Genomic DNA, 18,502 nt, shown 5'->3' on the forward strand with positions numbered 1-18,502 from the left:
TTTTAACTAACAAAGAACCTACCTCACCATCCCCGGTCACTCCCACAAGTATCTTTTCATCCCCCCTTTTTTTCCTAGGCGGGGGAATTTATGTTTTATAGATACACAGATAAACACAGGGCATCTGGTTGGACAGACAAAAGTCAGCCTCAATACCTAGGATTCAAACCGTAAATAGGGACTCTCCTTCCCTCCAGTAACTGTAATGGGATAGTTTGTGACATTTCGTTTACAAGGTGACTGAGTTTGTCTGGGACCTTTTCTGGCCTCTATGGAAAGTACATACAGCCTAACTTGATAGGCTGACCTTGCTGGTCCTCAAAGATCTAAGGACCAAATGGTGTGTCCTGGACACCGATGAGCTGGCATTCAGGAGTGTGTGTGTGGGTGTGTTATTTGTGTATTTGTGTTAGAAAAGGGCTACACAATAATCTTTTTGCAACACCAATGTGCACTTGTGTGAAAGAACTCAAGGGAGATCACTGTCAATTGATAGAGGGCCAGTGAAGGTGATGGCTGGAAACCTTCTGCTCCTAGATGGACACTTAATTCAATGGCCAGAGAATGCCTGGGGTCTAAAGCATGCCTTCAAACGCTTCCCATTAGTAAGGACAGCTGAACCTTCCACAGAGCAGATAATGTTTTATTCCATTTCAATTACTTCACCGTTTTGGTCTTTCTCTCTGAGCTAGGAGGGGGAGGGGAGGTATAAAAAGCTCTATTGCTTTAGGATTCTTTGATGCATCTTCGTCATAGTTCATCTAGGCTTTTCCACTCCTTTGAACTCCAGGGTCACTCTTCGGCAGCTTCCCTGATATTTTTCTGGCGAGGTGCTGGCAGGCTTGCTCAGCTTCCCACTTCTCTTCCCCGAACACAGGCTGCGACCAGCGACCCCTCTAAAGGCCAAAGTTCGGGGAACCGGGAGAGCAGGTGTGGGCTCCTCCACGCTCCTCAAACGCCACTCATTCTGGCCGTTCACCCTAGGCTCGGGCTCCTTCCCTCCCGCGCTTGCAGTTCCGGGCTGGCGCTCCTTGGCTCGCCGAGTACCCTGCGTTAGCGAGGGCCGACGGCCCAGCACCGTGGGGCGGATGGACTGCGAGCGCCAAGACACGGCGATCGGGGAGGTGTCCGGGGAAGGCGCCAGGGCCGCGGTGGGCGGGGGTGGGGGCAAGTGCCGGGGCTGTGGCGCTTGCTGGATGCTCGGCGTGCCCGGCCACGCCCAGCCTTGCGGGATGGCGCCCACGCGGCCTCTCAGCACGCGCCCCCAGTGGCCGCCGGAGTAGAGCCAAGCCTCCTCCTCCGCGTAGCTCTCCTGGGTGCCACCTTCGGGTTCCGAGTCGGGCTCCTGCGCACAGGCCGGGGACGGCGGGGGAGTGACCGGGGCACGGAAGTAAGGGAACAGGAGCACGGCGCGCAGCCGCCGCGCGGGAGAGCAGTAGGGCAGCCGGAGAGGCAGCGACATCTGCGGGCCGGGCCGAGCGGGGCTGCGGGGAGGCCAGCCCTGGGCGCGCTCACGTCCCGCGCGGCGCAGTCACGGCCATGGAGGGACCCGGCTTCGAGTCGCCTCCGGCCTCGGGAAAGTTGGCCGGACACTTCTGAGCCCCCACCCGGAGTCACGAGGTGGAATGGAGACCCCGCGAGGCCTGTGTCCGCACCAGGTGGCGTGGGAGGGTCCGGGGCGCCGGAAGAACCAGTTTCAGCCGGAGCGGCCAGCGCAAGCCATTGACACTTCAGTCCCGGGAAGGGTTAACCGCGTCCTGCCGCCTAGGTTTACATGTAAATAGAGAGCTGCGGCTCCGCGCGGGCCCGGGCTGGCTCTTTTAAGTTTTTGATTGGTTGCCAATGACATCACCGCCCGCGTTCTAACACACCAAGCCCACAAGCGCAACTGAGCGGGCCTCCGTCCCGCGGTGAGACCACGCCTCTTTCTCCGCCCCCTCGACCGCCCATTGGCCACAGGCCACTGTGAGGTAGCGGGCGGCGGTCTCTGGATCCTCATTGGCGCAGTGCGACGTCGCTCGGCGGCAGCCCCGCCCCCTCCGAAGCTTACATTTACGCTGTTGCAAAAGAGAAAGTAACTCTGTGTTGCTGCTGGGGATCAATGAAGCTGAGTGAATGGGGGCGCACTGCGCGAGCGCATAGCTAGAGCGGGCGCCAGATGGTGGAGGGCTGCGCTTATTGATGAAGTAAGTGGAAGTCATCGCGGCCACTCAGAGCCCGAGGCTGGAGGGTCCCGTGTGTTTTTGTGTGTGTGTGTGTGTGTGTGTGTGTGTGTGAGAGAGAGAGAGAGAGAGAGACAGAGAGACAGAGAGACAGAGAGACAGAGACAGAGAGAGATCCACAATCAGGTAAGGAAGGTCCTAAGGTTTAGGCTCTTGGGTCTGTTTCCCCTAGGATGAAGGGGGAAAATGAGTTTGGGTTCCGTTAAGATGCCTTGTGGCAGTTTTCAAAGCCCAAGGCTTTGCTGATGCTCAGCGGTGGCGAGGAAGAGGGATGCTAAGTGCCCCAGGAGTGGGGAAGGAGCACTCTCTAACCACTTGGTTTTTTTCCTCCAGTCCCTGTTTAGTGGTAGAAGGGAGCCTAGTGAGGAACAGGGTAGGGGGAAAGCGCTATTTTTGTGGGAGGTTTCCCCGGGCCAGGCTGGATGGCTTTGGAGCTATCTGCTGCAAGGATGCAGATCATGGTGCACACTCTGTGCCTGTGAGCGAGCCGCGCACTCTGTGTGGAGGTGCGGGTCCCAGCCTGTCTCTGGGAACACGTTCTTGGGTCCTGCTCCTAAGGAATGGGCTACTGATCCCGGACATCCCCTACCAGGTAACACAATAGCAAAGACTTTGACTGCATTCGTGGTCTAGCTGGGACACAGTTAAGCTTCTGGAATAGTACTCGCTCTGCAAAAAAAAAAAAAAAAAAAAAAAATACTACGCACGGGAGGCAGGGAGTGAGATGGGGAGGGAGGGAGGAAGGCAGGAGGTTGGATCCTTTGCTCCCATCCAAAGGTGGGTGAGAGAAACCTGAGTCAGCGGGGATATGCCGACCCGGGTGGGTACGTGCTCCTGTGTGTGCTTGTGTGGATTCCGCCGGTGACACTTTGGCTCGGTGTCAGAGAACGGTGACGGTCATGAGTAGACCGATGATCTATGATGTTTTTCCAGGCAAATCTTAAAGTTCGTTTAGGTGAGTGGCTCTTGCTTGGGGTTTGATTTCTTTGCTGTGTACATGGCTAGTAGAGGATTTCTAGCTGTGTTGTAGGGTGGCCTTGTGCCTCGGAAGAGGAGGGAAGTGACCCATTGCAGGCACCCTAGGGGAGGCAGAGGTAACCCCTGTGGGCACCACGTCTCAGCTTCCTAATTAGCCTGTCTGTGGTGAAGGGACAAGTGAAGTTGCCCTCATGAAATCCATACTGTCTCCAAGAGGAATGTCAGTATAGGACTGAAAAAAAAATCTTTGAGAGTTGCCACTCCAATGGAGGTGCAGAGTCTGTACTACCCGGATGAAATCCAAACCCTTCTTTGCTTAGGGGCACAGCACAAGTAGGGGTAAGGGTAAGTGGGGCCAGGGAAGACTGGGTTGTGGGTCAGCCTGGGTTGGGGTCCCAGACCTGACTCCTTTGGAGACTTGGTTTTAGGACAGTTATTCATAGTGAAAGAGGGACATACGGCTTGGTTTGGAAGAGGCTCACAGAAGACATGGAAGCCTTGAACAGGACTGTGTTGAGCTTTTCAAAGGAGCCATCGGAACGGAAAGCAAGATTAGCTCCTAGCCCTGGAGATTGACTTAAAAGAAGATACATTCCTGATTCGCAGAAAGTTGACATCTGCCCCATGTAAATCTAGCTGCCGTTCATTTCTGTGAGCTCTGACAGGGCTCTTGCTTATCTCTTTGCCTTGGCAATGGGTAAAGAAGTGAAATAGAATGCATGCAAGGGAGGACAAATGCATCCATCACAGGTGAAATATACTTCTGCCCAGGAGAGGAGGCTCAGAATAAATCTAAGAGCCTCCCTGCCTGTCTTCATTGTCCCCAGCTCCCTGTGCCTTTACCTTCGCTAAGGCTGAACTTTGATTCTGGTCTATGAAAGGATGCCCATTACCATTTCTAACATCACTTCCAATTTTAACCTTCCACTTAGCATCAGAATGGATGGGGTCCCTCAAGGATGCATCCTCTCTGAATGCATCAAAGTGAACTTCAGGCTTTGACAGTATCATGACCAAGGGCACCTAGAGGAGGACATTGACTTTGCTCAGAGATATGCAGAAGTCTTTCCCAGGGATTGGATGAGACTGCCTTTTGTGTCACATGACTTTATTCTTTCTTTCCTTCTTCCCCTTCTTTGCAGACTCTTGAGTTCTTCTTGAATTGCCAGTTTTCAGCCTCCTCATGCCTCCATCTCCTTTAGACGACAGGGTAGTAGTGACACTGTCTAGGCCTGTCCGACCTCAGGATCTCAACCTTTGTTTAGACTCTAGCTACCTTGGCTCTGCCACCCCAGGCAGTCCCAGCCACCCTCCTGCCATTGCCACCGCCGTTGTGACCCTCAAGGCTGCGAATCTGACGTATATGCCCTCATCCAGCGGCTCTGCCCGCTCCCTGAATTGTGGATGCAGCAGTACTAGCTGCTGCACTGTGGCAACCTACGACAAGGATCACCAGACCCAGACTCAAGCCATTGCCGCAGGCACAGCCACCACCGCCATAGGAACCTCGACCACCTGCCCTGCGAACCAGATGGTCAACAACAGTGAGAACACAGGCTCTTTAAGTCCAGCGGGTGGGGTGGGCAGCCCTGTGTCAGGGACTCCCAAGCAGCTAGCCAGCATCAAAATCATCTATCCCAATGACCTGGCGAAGAAGATGACCAAATGCAGCAAGAGTCACCTGTCCAGCCAGGGTCCTGTCATCATTGACTGCAGGCCTTTCATGGAGTACAACAAGAGTCATATCCAAGGAGCTGTCCACATTAACTGTGCCGATAAGATCAGCCGGCGGAGGCTGCAGCAGGGCAAGATCACTGTCTTAGACTTGATTTCCTGTAGGGAAGGCAAAGACTCTTTCAAGAGGATCTTTTCCAAAGAAATTATAGTTTATGATGAGAATACGAATGAGCCGAGCCGAGTGATGCCGTCCCAGCCACTTCACGTAGTCCTCGAGTCCCTGAAGAGAGAAGGCAAAGAGCCCGTGGTGTTGAAAGGTAATGACCCCCCAACTCCTTTCCCAAATACCATCCTGATAAGTTAGCTTCCCTCCTGAGGTTCTCTTAGAAGTGGCAGCCTTCTCTTTCCCCCTCCCAGACACCATGAACCAAAATAGTCAGTCTTCTTTTTTCCTACCCTTTTCTTTTTATTTTAGTGTAGTAAGAAAATCCAAGTAGCAATGAGTTGATATCCAGAGCTGAATTCCCAGCCTGGATATGACTTCTGTGTTGCCTAAGACATTCCACCTCAGTCAGAGCTTCTCTGGGAGCTCTATTTCAGTCTGTGAGTGGTTGGAAAGTCTTTGTTTCTCAAGAACTAACTAATGTTGATGGCCCAAAGGAGGCAGTATATCTATGGCACATAGCAAATAAATCTGCAGGTGCCAGTTGTTTGTGTGAGAAACTCTCACTGTTTCTCACCCGTCTGATTGTCTTGACTTTCACATTGTTTATAAAGTTATCATCAATGAAGGCAGAAAATTTTGTTTTAAAGCCACATTGAAATTGTGATTTCTCCAAATACATCCATTCCTCGAGGAAAGCTCTGAGGGGATGGAGATATGAACTGCCCTACAACCTTTTGTTCTTTCTGGTGTTACCTGACAACAGTTGGCTTCTGGTTCTTCCCAAGAAGGAGTCACACATCAGTTTCCCCTAACGTGATGATTGGAATCCCCAAAAGGATTGAACTACCCACTCTTCTCTGATCTTCCACACAGTGTTGCCCTGACCTTGTGCACGTCCCGCTTGCTCATCTTTGTCTTCCAACACCGTCCTTCTGGGCTCTAAGCATTACTCTTCTGATAATGTCTACCTGCTCATGATAGAAACTACCTTTGTGTCTTGAGCCATTGGGGAGTGGGGCGTGTCACATCTTCAGCCAATGTCCTAAAGTGGTGTTGATCATCAGTGTTGCTGGTTTCCGTTGAGCGCTTTTCCTGTTGAAGTTGGAACAGGCTGCTTAGGTAAGCAAGCTAGGATTTGTCTTTGTGGGACAGCTCTACCCATGCTTCTTTTCTCCCAAGTGACGTGGTGGGCAGTGCTCTTAGAAGCATGGTTTAGTCACCTTTTGCTTTGCGATGTTCCTTTCCACTCTCTGCTCCTTTGCTGTCTGGGCAGACAATTGTCACAAAGACACAGCTTTCCTTGGGGGCATGTGGGTTCTCCATTCTAGGGCACTGTTACGATGGTGGCAGTAAGTTTTCTTAGAGTCACAAGTATGTCAGGGTTCTGTGGTGTAGCTCTGGTCTTTACTTCGGAATTCTTGATTGGTTGACTTTTAGAATCCCCGAGTGGCTTTAACCCCACTGGTCTTCTCCCAGCATGATCTTGACTTGTCTTTTTTTTGCAGATGAGAAAACACCATCTACAAATTCCCCAACTCTAACAGTTTGTCCTGGCTAACCAAGACAAACAGCTTTCAGGCTTCTTTTTTTTCTCCTGTAGTTGGGATAGGTTTGGTAAAAATCAGCCCTTTTTGTATAGGTAATCTAAGAAGAGTTAGCAAGTACCTCACTTTAAGATGATTCTGAACTCGCACATGGGGCTGATTGTGAGGTGTAGTGGATCCTATCCTCTCTCTTGCTATGGAGCTTGGTGGGTAAAGGGGTGGCCCATCAGTTGCTGAGAAATGTCTCTTCTGAGGAAGAGGGGTTCCTCTCCCCATTTCCTGTAGACACATCTGAGGATCCCTGCAGCTTGGGCTTGCTCATCAGTGTCAGAGTTAAGACTGCCTCAGTGGGGCGGGGCTGGACACGCTGCTGACCTCACCACCAGGCGCCCTGGGCAGCTGCGCTGAGGGCTCGTCATTTCGGATTGGTGCGACACCGTGGCGGCCAGCTTGGAAGACGCTCTGGTGGTAGAGGTTGGGTTATTTGTAGTTTTGGGGGGATTTTCCTTCACATATCTTGGAATTTTATTGAAAATATGTAGTTTAGGGTCCGTTGTCTTCTTTGGTATCATTATTAGTTTGGTACCTTTGGGAGGAATGGTCTAAATTCAGGACCAAGTTAGGGAAGAGGAAAAGGAGATGGTCTATTGAGTTTCTCTGTTACCCTCTTGTCTGGTCAAACCAGAGGTTAATTTTGGAGTGTCCTGGAGGTGAAGGATGAGGTGAGCTTCTCTCACCAGGCATGGTGTGTAGCTTCTTCTAGGTTCTTGAGTGGATGAGGCAGAGCATCCTGGTCTGGCTTGTCTTCTGAGGTTTATTTTAGGACTCCCCTTGTTGGTGATCTAAGATTGTATTTCAGCTAGTTTGGGAATGGTACCATTTTGGAGTGAGTGAATTTTTTAGGGAGCATGTGGCTGGTGGGGTGGGAGTAGATGGTTAGAATATATGGTCGGAAGTCCCCAGGCCTTGTTGATTTATTTTCAGAGATGCCTGATCCTTCTGAGACTCTGATTCGTGTTTGTAAACACTGGTTGCTACCCTCCCGGTCCAACTTTTATGTCTCTCAGTTCCAGTGCCCTCTTCTCCATTTTTGGAGCTGCCTGTCTGAGTCCAGTGGCGGCTGGGTTGCCATTTTAGTCAAGCAGTGTCAGGTTGGGGTGAAACTGATCGGAGGCACAGAAGCCCCTGGATTAAGTTACTGTTCTAATTTATAGTCTCCGCCCTGCTATGACCTAGGTCCGAGTCTATGTCTCATTCTTACCCACTGAGGGGGGCCTCAGACCCTTGCTTCTCATCGACTTCATCTGAGTGATCCAAATGAATAGCTCTTTAGGGATTTAGCCTTTGAAAGAGCTGCATCCTTTCCCACCTAATATTGGCTGTTTTAATCAACTGCAATTTGGTTTCTGGCCTAAGAACGAAGGCTTGACAATCCTTGACCTTCTAAAATGAGAGCGGCTGTTTTTGCTGTCGTGTTTGTAAGGCTATCTTCCATTTCAACAACACTGGGTTCAGGAAAATGTGTCCTTTATGTATGTGGGAAGGGCAAGTCTCCTACCACCCCCTCCCTCAGAGCAATCTAGGCCTTTACAATTTAATGATCAAAAATTTCAAACATTTAGGGAAGTATTAGAGTATACAACAAACACCTCCATACCTACCAGCCAGATTAAACGTGTATTTCCCTGTTCGCCTTCCCTTCCTTTGTTTTGAAATATTCTACATCATAGACAGTAGTCTAATGTTTAGAGTTAGCATTATACATTAAATGGAGCTGGGAGTATTTTACAGGGTGGTATAGACATTTTGCCTGTTAAATACTTAGAGTCATATACCTGCCCATGAGTATTCTTCAAATGTGGAATGCCACTGTTAATGACTGGCCCTTGAGTCTGAGGAAAAGCTTCCCTCCCAGTCCGGGAGACCCCTCAGGGCCTCTGTCTCTGCCTGTGTCGTGGTATGTCAGAGGCCAGGCCTGCACACGCTTCATGCCATTACAAAGCAACGATAGACTCTCTGCTGTGGATTTTTACAGCTCCGCTCTGTACCAGAGGGGTTGAGGGGGTGTGTGGGGTGGTGGTGACTGCAGATGACTGACCGAGAAGTCGCTTAAAAGATGGTTGTAGAACGAGGGGAGACACAGGGAGTTAGATCCATGTGAAAAACTTCCTCCTACTCTCCACTATGCATTTTCATATTAGAAATATTTTCTATTAAAATATACAAACATGGTTCAACTATTTTTCAATGTAAAAATGGCATGTACATAAAAACCTAGTCATATAAAAATATGTAAGTTCATATTACATATACACCGCCTCCAAAAAAAAAAGCCCCCAAACCTTCCACTTAACTCCTGAACAAAGAGCAAAGTTGGCCTAACATTTTCCCTTGGTCAAAGCTGATTCTGAAATATGCGTTAGAAAGCAGTGCAGAGTTGCAGGACACTGGATGGCTGTGCTTTAATTAGAGACCTGTGAAATATTCTTACTCTGCTCTCTTTTGGGGGAGAACTATATCCCCCTTTCTTTGTCCGGGATGTGATAATGCTCTTTTAAGACATATCTATATCTCGAACTTATTTTGTTCTTGTTTTTCTGAATTCCTGATTAGTACTCAAGGCTAAATGCCACACACTAGATCTGTAAAAGTGGACAAATGTAGGGAGAACAGCGACTCAGCAGGCCTGAGGTTTCCTGGTTCCTCCGTTCAGTGTCCTTGGGCAGGTTGCTTAAGCCTTTGGCTCCCTGGCTTCCTCATTTGTAAAAGGGGGGCACACAACAGCACTCAGGAGCTCCACAAGCGATGGTTTGTAAAGTGTTCAGCCGAGCTCAGCGTATGTCCCTACATGTAGCTCGACATTCTTTCTGTGGATTGAAATGTGTCCGTCAAAAGATAGTTTGTGCTCTTCTCTCCAGGGAGTCTAACAACCTAGGTATAGCTGTGTATGTGTGTGTGTGTGTGTGTGTGTGTGTGTGTGTGTGTGTGTGTGTGTGTGTTGCTAGGGCCTAAAAATAACCTGATGACTGTTACCTAATTTAAGTAGCATACAGTTGTGCCAAGTAATTGCACAAAGATGTTGGGTCAAGAGGCTGAGTAATTTGGGCATACCCTAGAATTATTTATTTGTAGGGAGTTCAGGAAAATGAGATGGGTAAATCTGCCCAGCTCATGTCCTGGATAGAATAGTGAAAGTATAAAACTTTTCAACTTTGTTTTCTCTGGCCTCGCCTTGATTTATTTTTGGAAAGAGGATTGTAGTCTGACTATAAAAGGGTAGATGGAAGGAGGGGGTGTGGGCTGCTGCAGCCCTGAGTGGCGTAGAGGAGCTGGAGTGCGAGGGAAGGAGAAGAGGAGTTGATGTTGCTCGTTTTCTGAGCGGGTCCTGAGTGCTCCCCCTGAAGGACCCCAGACTTACCTGCCCTCCTCTGCCTCATTGCAGTGCAAGTGAAAGATAAATGGACTCGTGGCTCCTCCCTCCCACACCTATCTTATTCCCTTTGCTCTTTATAGTTGGGCTTTTTTTTTTCCATGAGACTGAAGTGCATATATCTAAAGAGCTCGTGTGACCCCTCCAGGGTGACCTCTCAGAGGCTTAGGTGATAGCTCCTGATGGTATGGGATAATGGAGAGGAGGTATATAGAGTGGTCCATCCAGTTCTCTCTACGCCAGGCCCCATGGCCTTCGAGATGCTCTTGTAACTCAAACAGAGGGAAGGGGCAAGTTGGTCTCAACCCAGGACTCTGGGTCTTCACCAGTTCAGATCTGTGAACTGACCTGGGTTGTTAAAGATGAGTTCAGGAAACTCTTGGTAGTGGTGGGTGCCGGTTACAAACATGAGCACAGGGGCAGGAAGCTGACAGGAAAACAGCCCACCTAGCTCTAAAGCATGTTTCCCCAGGAGGCACGTGCAGGGAAAGGGTGAAAAGGTGTGCTTCCTTGCTTAGTCGATTTGGGACAGTCCATCGGGAGGTCTGACAAGATCACAAGGGCAGAGAGGTCCCGGGGCAGAGACCCTCAGAGGCCAGGGAGGCTTTTGTAGCCGAACATGTTTCCTTAGATCTGCTGCTGTGGTCAGCAGTCACCTCCATCCTCCAAGATCCATATGGCAGTGCTTAGGCAACCTCAGCCACTTTGATACTAAAGGCTAACTCCACACTAAAGGTATTCTGTTTATTTTTGTTGTGAGACTGGGTCACAGTGGAGCTCAGGCTAGCCTTATCTTCTTGACTCCTCTCCCAAGTGCTGGGATTATGGACATGTGCCACACATCCAGCTTAGGGATAGAAATTCTGATCCTCAGGATGGTCATCTAATCGGAAGGTCGTTGATTCTGTGGCTGCTCCCCAGGGCTGCTCATGCTGACACATGACAGTCTATCAGGTGCCCCCTCCCGAAGATTTTGATTCAGTTGGTCTAGGGTGCAGCCTGCACATGCCAAGATTTGGAAAAGCTCACCAAATGAATCTACTGCATAGGGAAATTGGAAAACTGTCGATCTAGTTCAAGCTTGTTATGCAGTTATGGAAATGAAGCCTGGAGAGGTTTATGACTAATCCAAGGTCACGTGCATGATTAATTCCACAGCCTTGGTCTTTGCTGCTAAAATAGGTCTTGCCAGGTCCTGATATATATATATGTGTGTGTGTGTGTGTGTGTGTGTGTGTGTGTGTGTGTGTGTACATAATTATCACATTGTAGCAACATCCAGTGTATAGGGCACGGCATGAAATAAAATAATTAGTGATTTTGAATACTAGTACCTAACCTTTTTTGTTTTCAAGTTTTCATTCAGAACAACAACAACAATAAAAGACTTAAGTCAAAGGATTTTGGAAACCAGTACCTCATGGTTCAGATTTTACCTGGGTCGTGGAAATATGGGCCAGCTATTAGCATTGATTCAATCCCATTTTCTAAGGAACTTAATGTTTAAAGAAGAGATTAAAAGAAATACATCAAGATGCATCCATGTAAAGGGCTGGGAAAGGGATATCTAAGCTTAGAGTACTTGCTCAGCAGGTCCAAGACCCTGGGTTTGATCCCCAGAGTTTCAAGCAAAAAAACAAAAACAAACAAACAAGAATACAGCCAACATCTCAGATGCTAACAGCTCTTAGGCAGGTGGCGTTATGGTGGTACAACCTGGTGAGTAGAAAGGTTCGGTTATAGGTCTCATAATGCTAGTAGGCTCTTCTTGTGTGAGGCACTATGTGAAGTTGGGGAGTGTGTGTGTGTGTGTGTGTGTGTGTGTGTGTGTGTGTGTGTGTTCTTTATCCCCCAGCTTGTTTAGGGAACAGTTTATCTTTAGGAAATGGTCTGCTAAGTACCTTTGTGTTTTTCTCAGCTTTATTTTTCCAGAATGATTCTAACTTTCTCTAAGTACGCTACGGGCCTACAGAATTTCTTTCCAAGGCTGTGGCCTGAAAAGAAGCAATTTGCTGTGTTTTAATGGAAAGGGAACTATTGCATGCTCCTAGTGCCTCCACAGTGCGGGACAGACAGGGCTCCTCTGTGCACCAGAGTGGAACTTTGTCATTTGAGCTGCACTGCTTGGGATGTGTTTCTGATAGGAACAAGACCTGTGTTTAATTTCACCATGTGTCCTCTCGGAGAAAAAGGACACACGAGGTAAACAGGCGAACTAAACAGTGCTTCAGGGTCAGGGTTTTAGCCTGTGTTATGTTTTCAAGTGCCATTCTGAGGTAGGAGGCCAGGATGCAAACACAGTTCTCTTTGGCTCCTGAGCCTTCCTTGGTCCCCTAAGTGGAGAAGGTCCCTGTGTCATTTTTCCTGTTGCCATGAGAAGGTGCTCTAGCCTGAAGCCAGGAAAGGTTCGTTGTAACCCACAGCTTGAAGGTACATACTGTTTATCATGGTGGGGAAGGCATGGCGGCAGGAGCCTGAGGCAGCTGGTCATGTCACAGCTGCAGCCCAGAAGCAGAGAGCTCGGATGCTTGCAAGCAGCTTGCCTCCTCCTTTTTCTCCAGTCCGGGACCCCCACCACACCCCACAGGTGTGCTGACATCCACAGTTAGAATGGGTCTTCCCAGTATATTTAACCTAATCAAGTGGCCCTCCACAGGCATGCCCAGAGGCTTGTCTTTTGGTGACTCTAGGTCCCTTCAAAGTGGTGGTTGAGATTAACCGTCATAATCTCTCTTTGGTAAATTTTCATTGGCTTCGTTTCCACATACCATATGTGTTACTGACTTAGATTCTGATCTTACTAATTCAGAAAAATTAAAGAAAAGAACAAACAACGAGTCTGCATTTCTTTTTGAAATGATTTATTTATTTTTATTTTAGGGGCATTTGTATTTTGCTGGCAGGTATGTCTGTGTGAGTATCAGATCCACTGGAGATGGAGTTACAGGCAGTTGTAAGCTACCATATGGGTGCTGGGAATTGAACCCAGGTCCTCTGGAAGAACAGCCAGTGCTCTTAACCTCTGAGCCATCTCTCCAGTCCTGCATTTATTCTCAAATTTTATTGTAGGTAGTTGAAATCCCGTCTCAAAAAAAACCCTTTTATTGTACAATAAATAAAAGGCATGTTTTACATTCAGCTTGCTAATGCTTTCTGATCATGATATCTTTTCTCTAGATGTTTTCATCTAGAACCTAAAAACAAAATCTTAGCATCATTTTTGTTTTGAGAATATATCTGTATCAGATATCATTACCTAAAAGTTAGTAAATCAGTATCCCCTCCCATATTCTATGTGGCTTACAGAAAGGGAAGGTTGAATTTACTTTGCATAGGAAATAAGCTGTGCCCTCTTGGAGCTTTCACAGGAGATAAAGGAAATTACATCATAAATATCTGTTACACTTCTCACTGCTGTGATGAAACACCCTACAGAAAGCAGTGTAAGGGAGGCAGGCTCTCCTGTGGCCTACATTTTGAGTGGGTAAAGGCCATCGTGGTGAGGAGGCCAGGTGGCGGGAGCATGAAGCTATTTGCTCTTGCTGGGCTCTCTAGACTTTACCCCCTTTCACATGGTCTAGACCTCCAGCCTACGAGATGGGGCCATCCCTCTGTAGTTACATCTTTCTGAACCATCCTTAGGGACACATCAGAGGTGTGTCTCCAAGGTGAGTCTCAATCCAGTCAAGTTGACAGTGCAGGTGAGCCATCACAAGTCTGTCCCTTGTCAACTTGGCACCCAATACATCACTAGCAAGCCATAAATCCATGTTCTTCCCTGACAAAGTAGAGGTGTCTTACAGAGGAGAATGGGTGTAGATTCAACACATTATCTGACTTCTTTAATGTTTTTTATTCATGTGAAAAGCCTCCTCACAGCCCCACCCCAGGCCTGAATTTCATGGAAAGCAAAACAAAGTCCAACTGTTCTTTGTATTTCCAGGAGGGTTTTGCCTTCTTGTCTTACAAAATGAGTAGGACCCCATTGGGCATCTGTTGCCCACTTCTGATATCAAGTCTGAAGAAACATGCCTGGTCCAGGGGTGGTGAGAGGCCCCCTTTGCTTGTGAGAACCTTTAATGTATCTCACAGATTGCGGTAGGCACTTCGCCGACTTTATCTTGTGCCTGAAGTAAGAAGCAGGACATTGCTACCCAGCTCCATACCCTCTATTTATTCCATGGAAGGAATAATCTCACACCCTTTGAGTCATGGCCCTGAGGTCCACTGCTGCTGCACTAAATAGTACCAGATGTTGCTACTGGAAAGAGAGAAAAAGAAAAAGAAATCGGATGGAAAGGGGGCGGGGTCAGAGGAGTGGTGGGAAAAAGCCATAACCTGAAGATGAGAAGTGATAGCCACAGACCTCAGCTGCCAGGCTTGAGTTCTGGGCCCCAGGGTTCAAGACTGAGTTGCCACTGTTTCCCTCTTGAAATGATAAGACTAGACGAAACTTCCTAGGGGATCATTACTGAAGAAAAGGGGACTATTTTCTTGGACATTACATTTTTTTTTTAAATGGTGAAATTTTGAAAAGAATGAGTCATATGATTCTCTAAACGTGATGTTTTAATGTACCATCCCAGTCGTTGACTGGCTTTTACCAGGTTTTGAGTTCAATCCCCAGGGCAGGGGGATGGGAGTGAGCAAGAAAGAACAGGGGTGGGACGTGCATTTGGTGGTAGAGCATTTGGCAAGCATGGGAAGGACCTTGGTATCCCCAGCACTGGAAGATGGACAAAGACATAGCTGTTCTTTGGATTTTAGGTCTGAGTACCTTTCAGGCCTATCATATTCCTATTTAAAAGTGGCCTGTGGGTCTCTTTGTTGTTTTATCTCAGAGGTGCCTTCAGTTAAATGCCTCTCCCCTCCCCCCATTTCCTTAGGTATCCTCAGGTGAAAATGGCCTGCTCTGTCTTTACAGCTAACTTTGCAAGCGATCTTAACCCAGGTTATACACCAGACTCTGGAAACGTTAACTTGTAATGTGTCAGAAGGTTTTGCTTTTTTTGTTTGTTTTGATTTGGTTTCTTAGTAGTAACTCAGTCAGAGAAACTTTGAAATGGCGATGTTGTTTCTCGTATTTAGGAAGCATTTCTGTACTGTCAGCGTCCTATGCCCTGAAAACACCAGTGTCTGAGACTCAGAGGTTCAGGCCCTTGACCTGGTATGTGGTGGAACTTGAGCATTTTATGATAGGATTTCTAATTAGTTTATTTTTAAATGTTCAGAATCTTAATAATATAGATCTATAAGGATGCTAAATATGAATATATCCCACTCTCCACAGTGGGCACCAGACAAAGGAAAAGAAAGGCTGGTGTAAAGCTGGAGTGGGTGAGCAGAGCATGTGGTTGGTTGGACCCTCTGCTGTCATCCCTGAGTGCCCAGATCTGTGGCTTGTGCTCGCTAGTTAGCAGAGATTGGGACATTAATTATAAGTTTTCCATCCTGTGTATGAGGCCTGGCTGTCTCATCAGGTTTGTGAATTCTCTGAGATAAGCCCCCAGAGACACGCCCTCAAACTCTTGCCTGGTTGCTGGGTTTCGACGTCTCCTTTCTTGTCCTTTCTCACCTCTGTTCTCCCCGCTTCTGCAGTCCAAGGCTGAGATACCGCGAGGGGTTGGAGGGAGCGGGTAGATAAATGGCCCCAGGAACCCGTGTTGAGAGTAGCGTGCTCTTAGGCAGGCTCCTGTCTATGGATCAGGCGCCCCGCTTCATATATTGGAAACATGGAAACTCAAAAGCTAACTGTAAGTGTTATCATCTCACCCCAAACACCTCAGGTCCTGCAGAGGTGGGGTGGAGAGAGGTACGTGCATGGCATCATGGGGATAGTGGGACAAGGAAGAAAATCTAAAACTATAAAGCATCTTCAGTCAGAAAAATAAAACTCACAACTTCGTTAATGTTTTCAATAGATGTGGGGTTGGTAAGTTTTCACATCTACGTGATGTCTTTCTGGACCCTGCAGCCTCAGTATAACATGGGAAATCTTTAAGGAGCATGTTTCTTACAATCCTGCCTCATCAAGCATTTGGTCACTGTGAGCTACGTTGAAAAAAAAAAGATATTTTCATGAAGCATGTTAGGATACAATTAGAAAGTTCTTATTGAGATCTTGGTCCTACTCTGCCACTTTATAGATCTGGAAACTGAATATTTCCCCAAGAAGACACAGATAGCTTATAGTTCAGAGTTTTTTTTAAAGCCCCTGTGAACATATCATCCTCTTGTGTGTTTCTAAGTTATATTAACTAGGCAAGTCCTGTTAGGCAGGTCACTCTGTGATTTCTTTACTTTTTTGTTTCTTAGCTCTATTTTCCTCTGTCCTTTCTCCTTCTCCCTCCCTCCCCCCTCCCCCCTCCTCCTTCCTCCCTCAACTCCCCACCCTCCCCACCCCACCCCCACTTCCCCACTCTTGGACTTCTTCTCTTTCTCTAACAAGGTTTCACATAGTCCAGGCTATGTGTTGCTGAGGATGACCTTGAACCCCTAATCCTGGTGCGTCTATCTCACAACTGATGAGGCTACAATCATGCATCACCATACCTGATACCTGGCCCTCATTCATGGGCTATTGAATGAACCCGTGATTCTGCCTTGCCTCACAAACACATTCAGCCTCCCTATTATAAATGTATTTATTTTCTTCAGGGGAAGTAGTGGAGGTTGGTGGTTAGGAGTCAAGATTCTGGAGCAGATTGCTGGCTTGGAATTCTGATCATGTCATTTCACACTTGGACAAGTGAACTTTTCTATTCCTCAGTTACCATGTCTGTGAAAATGGAGATGTTAATGATGCTGTTTTCATGGGATGGAGGTTGGGAGGACAACTTAGGTAGTTATTTAAGTGCTGTAAACAATGTCTGCCTGGAGAAGCTGATATTGATTAAAACTGCACGATAATTATAGTATAAAATATCTATAGTAATAAGCCATGCACTCTTTTTTAAAATGAGGAATATTAAGTAGCATCGGCCCAGAAAACGATCTGGCATCACTACTAAAGCAACCTGGAAAGACTTTGCTGCTTACGGTGTCTTGCTTCAATGTTTGGGGACAACTCGGTATTTTGGTGAGATGGACAGATGACCACACAGGTCCTTTTGTTTTTCTGAATTGGTACTATGGTGGAGAAGTTCATGCAGTTTTTCTTTAAGAAAACTGCAGAAAATTCATTGCTAGTAAAAGCCCTCGATACACACTTACTGTTAGAACATTAAGAACACTTTAGAATGGAAAAAAAAAAGAGATACTAATCCTGCCCTGACCACCCTGGTTTCATTTTTACATATTCTCTTCATTCCTTACCCATATATGTACATGTTTTGCAGATTCTCATATAGAAACCCCAGTTGATTCTCACTCTGTTGCAGGCTGCCTTACTTCCTGCATGGTCATCATAGACTGTCTTCTCCAGGGTCGGCATCTGTCTTGTGGCCACACTCTGCTTAACCAGTTTGCCTCTTGATGGACATGACACTTGGGGCCAGGTTTTCTGATGGAGGAAGTTCTGGAGGGAATCCATTGCTTCAGAAGTTTCTCCATGTTACTCCAGACCCTTTTAGAGGAATGCATGCCAGCCTCCAGCCTGCTGGGAGTTGTCTTTTCTGTTGTCCTAACTCGCTTTCACTTTTTAGTTCCTGCTTTCCCCCTCCTAACGCAAGATCTAGCCTCCAGCCCAAGTCCTCAGCTTTAAGGGAAGTCCCCATCTTTGACCCACTGCCCTGGGCCACTATTGTGTGTGTATGGCACATATCCTCTGATGCATGGGCTGTGCTCCTGAGTCTGTCCTTTGGGTGGGGCACAGTGAGGCAGTTTGGATGCCCTAAGCAGCCAGATATTCTATGGAAATGAAAGGTCAGCCAGGGCCACAAACACTATCTGAATCACTCATAGTTTTACACTGTTGATAAAATACATTATTGCACTTTGTGTGTGTGTGTGTGTGTGTGTGTGTGTGTGTGTGTGTGTGTGTGTGTGTGTACATGTCACAGCACAACTATGGAGGTCCGAAGACAGCCTATGAGAGTCTGTTCTTCCTTCCCACTATGTGGGTCCCAGGATCTCAGGTTATCAAGCTTGGCAGCAAATACCTTGACCCTCTGAGATTGACCTTGATAAAACACATTAAGATGTCAGTGAGAACAGAAAGAACTAGGCTCTGTGAGATGCTAAGTATACACATTTATTTCCCCCATGCCCCATTTTTGGGTATACCACAAAAGTCCCCGAAGTCCTTAAGCAAATGCAGAAACACAAGAATATGGATATAATCAGAATGGAGAAAAAAATCCCATCAGTTCTTTTTTGCATAGGTAAAATACCCTTTAAATAGGAGCTAATTCTTCCGTGACAAAGTACAAGTCGGGTTGAACTTATTGTAATTGATTTTGCATGTAAAAGTCCACTTACCTGCCCTTACTAGGTGGATCTCTTCATTTTTACCTGAAGGATAGCTAGAAGCCCAGCCCTCTGTGGT

At 47.4% G+C, this 18,502-nt stretch overlaps 2 protein-coding genes across 3 annotated transcripts in view; one reads left to right on the forward strand and one right to left on the reverse strand.

Annotated features, from left to right (window-relative positions):
• Nucleotides 1-635: 635 nt before the first annotated feature.
• Nucleotides 636-1,462, reverse strand: LOC128110109 (uncharacterized). The gene has a single exon (XM_052737921.1). It carries the CDS (start codon nt 1,460-1,462, stop codon nt 758-760), a length of 705 nt encoding a protein of 234 aa, XP_052593881.1. The 3' UTR covers nt 636-757.
• A 612-nt stretch (nt 1,463-2,074) lies between these two features.
• The window catches only part of Dusp10 (dual specificity phosphatase 10), a 40,987-nt gene continuing 24,559 nt past the window's right edge, over nt 2,075-18,502 (forward strand). Inside the window, exons 1-2 of one of the 2 annotated variants that reach the window (XM_052737919.1) lie at nt 2,075-2,186; nt 4,343-5,194. In XM_052737919.1, the coding sequence (XP_052593879.1) occupies nt 4,384-5,194 (811 nt within the window). In that variant the 5' untranslated portion in view covers nt 2,075-2,186; nt 4,343-4,383. Of the gene's footprint in view, nt 2,187-3,064; nt 3,178-4,342; nt 5,195-18,502 lie in introns of those variants that run through there. The other variant, XM_052737920.1, reaches the window with a different exon arrangement.

This window comes from Peromyscus californicus, unplaced genomic scaffold (genome assembly GCF_007827085.1).
Source record: "Peromyscus californicus insignis strain IS unplaced genomic scaffold, ASM782708v3 Scaffold_14__1_contigs__length_90479793_seg_2, whole genome shotgun sequence".
Classification (NCBI taxonomy): Eukaryota; Metazoa; Chordata; class Mammalia; order Rodentia; family Cricetidae; genus Peromyscus; species Peromyscus californicus.